Raw genomic sequence first — 4,744 nt, forward strand, 5'->3', positions numbered from 1 at the left:
CTGATAACGTGTTATAAAATAAATAAAAAAGATGTACTAGATATAAAATAAAGATGTATAAATGGATAACTTTAACAATAATAATCACCACTTCAATATCTCATACTAATAGAATAATAGAAATATATTAATATTATATATTAATACTTATATACTAACACCCAGAGAGAAGAAAACAAAATTTATAATATTATAGTGCATAAAAAAAAAAGAGAAATAAGAATGTTTTATTATTGTTTGTATGTATTCCTTTACCTCAGTACATGTATTTATAGGCACATAAAATTTACATTTCAAACTTTTTCATTCTAAGAAATTATTTTCTTTAACATAGGAAAAAAAACCATTTGAAAAAAATACCACTCATAAATAAACATCCATCATTTTTATCTATCCATGTAACAACACCCTTATCTATACCAAAGAATTTGGCCAAGTGTTTTACCCACCAAAAGCTATATAAAAGATGTTGAAAAAGGTATTCGCACCACACGTGCCACACGGGTGGGATCCACCACGTAGGTTAACGACAACGTCCGTTTTGAAACGCCGCCGTCTGTTCAACGCTGAGGCTCCTCAACAGCTTGCTCTCTCTTTTTCTCTCTCTCGATTCCAATCATTTCCTGGAAGACAAAAACGACTTCAGAAAACACGCGTTTCCATTTCACACACTCGTAGTCGTAGAATCTAGAATTTCCCTCGACTTTCTCCCTAAGATTCCCCCAAAATTGGTGAACACAGCTCTTCACACTTCGGAAGCTCCTCCTCCCTCCTCGGGCGATTCGATTCGTCTTCGTTTGATTCTGGATGTTTCGATTTCGTGTTGAGGAATGATTGCGCTCTGCTCTTTCAGCTCTTGTTTATTGGGTTTCTTCGATCTCTCCTCAAACCCTCTTAAATCCCCTCCGCGCTCGGATTCGCCTCTACAATTTTGAGTCTCTAGGTAAATTATTTCTTCTGCGTTGTTAGGTTTCTGTTTTGTCGCAGGTTTGCAAATTGAGTATTAGGATGCTACTCATAGTTAATCTAACTTGCTTTTGAGGAGTGTTTGACTTAGGTTTTATAAATTAGTTGGATTGAATTTAATGATTTAATCTCTATGTTCGTAGACAATTCACCAAAAATTCTCTTTTTAATTATTCTTCCATTTTTATTTTGTTTTTATGATATTTGATTTCTCTTGTGAATTAATTGTAGTGATTGCAAGCAACTATGTATCACGCGAAGAAGTTCTCGTCTGCAACGATGGTGCCGCATAAACCTCAAGGTGGTGGCGAACAAGTTGGAAATGTTGGGGTTTTGGATGGATCTGCGGTGAGGAATGCGGGACCTGCTAGTTCTGGTGGAAATGGGAAGCAGCGTTTGCGATGGACATCTGAACTTCATGATCGTTTTGTGGATGCCATTACGCAACTTGGTGGACCAGATAGTGCGTACTTCTTTTCAATAGACATTATAACACATTCCTTGTAAAAGAATAAAAAGAAAAAGAAAAAAAGAAGATGAAGAAAACGAGAGTTTCTATGTACTGTCAACCAGTAACAAATCAATAGTAGGTAGTTATCATAATGCGTAGTTAGTCATCATGATTTGGTAATTTTACTGAAACTTTTACGGTAAAGTTGTGAATATCTATGTGTTTATATATAATTTACATGATCTTTGAGTAACATAGGATAGAGAATACTATTTAGGAGATGCTTCTCTTTCGCGTAAGTTAACATTTGACGGCTGTTTTTTAATTATTATTCTTTATTTTACTGTAGCTTTCAAGGTATTGATTAGTTTGTTACTTGTGGCCCAATGATTACTTTGAATTACAAACACTGATAGGCAATTGTACAATTTTGGAGTGCATTGGTTGAATTCAATTTAATGGATTAAATATTAGAGTTAGTGCTAGTTTAATAATAGCGAAATGCTATATCTATATTTCGAAAACAATATTAACTGTTTGAGGTGCTTTTGTTAAATGTTTTTCCGTATCTAGATCAAGTTTAGTAAAGCTGGTTAGTTTCACAGGCTTACAATTAATCATATGTGACCTAGAGTTTTGTGTTTTGCTTGAATCTCAATTTGCTTCAAATAAAACCTAGACAAGACAAATTCTTGAATGAAACAAAAGCTAGCAATGTAGGCTGGATGAAAGTTGTCACTGTTCTTTCGTCTTACTTTTATGCTTGCCACCGAGGTGGGAACAGTATGATTATGTTCAGAAGTTGATTGAATTATTAATAGTTAAATGGCTGATTATTTTTAGTTGAGGTAGGTTAACATCAACTGCTTGGAAGTGATATTCTTTTCTGAGTGGTTTCCCTTTCTCTTACGTTTTGGTCTTCTACTTCTTTATCATGATGGTGTCCAAATATCTTGCTAATTTTCATTCATTCATGACAGGAGCAACACCAAAAGGTGTTCTGCGAGTGATGGGTGTACCTGGACTTACTATTTATCATGTTAAAAGCCATTTACAGGTGTTGTCATCTGATCTAAAATTTTAGATATAGGCATGTAAAATTTGAAGTTTGTTTTGCTAGTTTGGTGTTGGTTCTAATCTCTCATATTATTTTATGTAGAAATATCGTCTAGCAAAGTACTTGCCTGATTCTCCAGCTGATGGTAAAGGTGCCTTGATTTTCTTTTTCTTCAACTTTCCTGAAACAAATGCCCGTGTTATTTTTACTTTAAATTGACTCTAGGAAGTTTACTTCTTGATTTGTAGACTCTAAAGATGAAAAAAGGACATCTGGAGACACTGTTACTGGCATAGATTCTTCTCAGTGAGTATCTTAGCTGTTTAAGTTAATTACAATTCCTTAGATGTATGTTCTTTACTGTCAACTTTGCTTGTAACATATGATGTTCAGGGGGTTGCAAATCAATGATGCTCTAAGAATGCAGATGGAGGTTCAGAAACGTCTTCATGAACAGCTTGAGGTTTGGTAACTGACCTTGCTTTATTTCTCTTGGTGGAACAGAACCAGATTTAGGCATTTAGCCATAACCATAACCAACTCCTTCCAAAAGAGAAATGGCAAATATAAAAGATGGAAAATAGAAATTTATGAAAGGAAAAATGACATGGTTTGTGTAACTCCCTAATGCTAGTATCGGATCACTCTTATTCCTTTTAGAGACTTCAGTTCATACTATAATGGAAGCTTTTTCAGCTTGGTTCACAGAAAATCTGATTTCATTTATTGTGTGTCGAATGTGGGTATTATACCTTCTTCATTTGTTTATTATTGCTCTACAATATCGGATATTTTCCTTTTTATGATAGATAATTTTTACCATGTGACATATATAGGTCAAGGTTAAATTTGCAATATATCATTAGAATGTTACCGTTGTAATTTGAAGAGATGGGTCCAACTATACCTTAATGGTTGAAATAGACTAGTAACTTTTCATATAATAACCTAGGTATGATGGGCTAATCAGAAAGGCTTTGATTGTGCTGTTGTATTTTTCCCGTAACTTTTTGTAATCTTCTGAAGTATACCAACTATATATTCTTCCTGTATTTAAAACTTCTACATCTTTGCTGGCTGGATAAACCGACTATATATTTACAGTTTTAACTTCTGAAGAAGAATAACAATATATTTAGCCTCAAATTCTGCATGTGATAGTTGAATTATCCATTTTTTTTTATTTCGTTAGCATTGTGCCTTGTTCTTTCTCCCTCCATCAGCTGTGGGAACTTCTGGTAATGGTGAAGCTCTTTGTGGCTTATATGATATTCCAGGTGCAAAAGCAGTTACAAATGAGAATCGAAGCGCAGGGGAAATACTTGCAGAAGATCATAGAGGAACAGCAGAAATTAGGGAGTACCTTGACAAATTCAGACACATTGCCATTGTCCCACGATAAGCAAAATAATCCCCCGTCAGAGCCTTCTGGATCAAGCGATGCCATCGCAGATTCCATGTCTCCACTCAAAAAACAGAGAATCGATGATGGTTCAAAGGATGGCTTTGCTGCTTCTCAGGTGACAACAAAGACTTCACAAAAGACTGATTGTAGTGTTGATCAGTTGGACTCATGAAAATGAGAATGGGTTTGGATTTAATTCAGAGACCGAAAAGTAAGAAGATAAGGAGATTGAGCAGTAAGTAGGTTCCATTGTATTGTCAACATTGGTCCCATTGCATTGTCTAGTATATTTTTCTCTTAAGAGATGCAAATCATCCATGTGTAAATTATATTTCTTGCAATCCATTTGTATATATTAATGTAGATATAGTAGATGCATTCTTGTCTCCTGCTGTGGAAGTCAAACACTGCTTTCACTAAAGGGAAATCATACATGTGGTTATGCATAACATATGAATGTTATTGTGGTGGTGTGGTCCATATCAAAACTATGGCTTACCTAGTGAATTAGTGAATGCTCAACACTATCCAGTGATTCCAGTAGGATAAGCCAAGCCCTAGGCTTGGTTGTTGCAAAGTTCCCTTCAGATTTTACATTAATTTGATATCCTTTAGAGAGTTACTTGTCAATGTCAAATATTTATCTAGATTCATCTCTTGGTGCTTGACTGGTTGTGTACCCCTTTTTTTTTTTTTTTTGTACATTGGACGCCAAGAGGCCGGTTGTGTGTACCTTTATATTACCAAAAGTGAAATCTCCAAAACATAAGATGGGAAAAACAAAAGTTTGCAATATACCCTTAGCACAACAGAAAAAGGATATGTAAGGCCTTTTCTAACATTTTCTCCTTATTTCATTTTGTTA

General features: G+C 34.8%; 1 protein-coding gene across 2 annotated transcripts; it reads left to right on the top strand.

Moving 5' to 3' along the window:
• The first annotated feature begins 430 nt into the window (after window positions 1-430).
• LOC112696821 (myb family transcription factor PHL7) lies at window positions 431-4,501 on the top strand. 2 transcript variants are annotated; one of them, XM_025749714.2, is made up of 7 exons: window positions 431-943; window positions 1,198-1,429; window positions 2,398-2,474; window positions 2,577-2,625; window positions 2,723-2,780; window positions 2,868-2,937; window positions 3,752-4,501. In XM_025749714.2, the coding sequence occupies exons 2-7, from the start codon at window positions 1,213-1,215 to the stop codon at window positions 4,049-4,051; spliced, it is 771 nt and encodes a 256-aa protein (XP_025605499.1). In that variant the 5' UTR covers window positions 431-943; window positions 1,198-1,212; the 3' UTR covers window positions 4,052-4,501. The 2 variants fall into 2 exon arrangements, with proteins under 2 accessions (XP_025605499.1, XP_025605500.1); XM_025749715.2 differs by having other exon boundaries at window positions 492-943; window positions 2,577-2,619.
• The last annotated feature ends 243 nt before the right edge of the window (window positions 4,502-4,744 follow it).

This window comes from Arachis hypogaea, chromosome 6 (assembly GCF_003086295.3).
Source record: "Arachis hypogaea cultivar Tifrunner chromosome 6, arahy.Tifrunner.gnm2.J5K5, whole genome shotgun sequence".
In the NCBI taxonomy this organism is placed as follows: Eukaryota; Viridiplantae; Streptophyta; class Magnoliopsida; order Fabales; family Fabaceae; genus Arachis; species Arachis hypogaea.

Bases quoted from the DNA above. Each gene is read 5' to 3' on its own strand.
- LOC112696821 (XM_025749714.2), top strand. From the start codon at position 1,213: ATGTATCACGCGAAGAAGTTCTCGTCTGCAACGATGGTGCCGCATAAA. The intron at 1,430-2,397 runs GTGCGTACTTCT...CATTCATGACAG, and splicing joins GCAACTTGGTGGACCAGATA to GAGCAACACCAAAAGGTGTT. The intron at 2,781-2,867 runs GTGAGTATCTTA...TATGATGTTCAG, and splicing joins ACTGGCATAGATTCTTCTCA to GGGGTTGCAAATCAATGATG.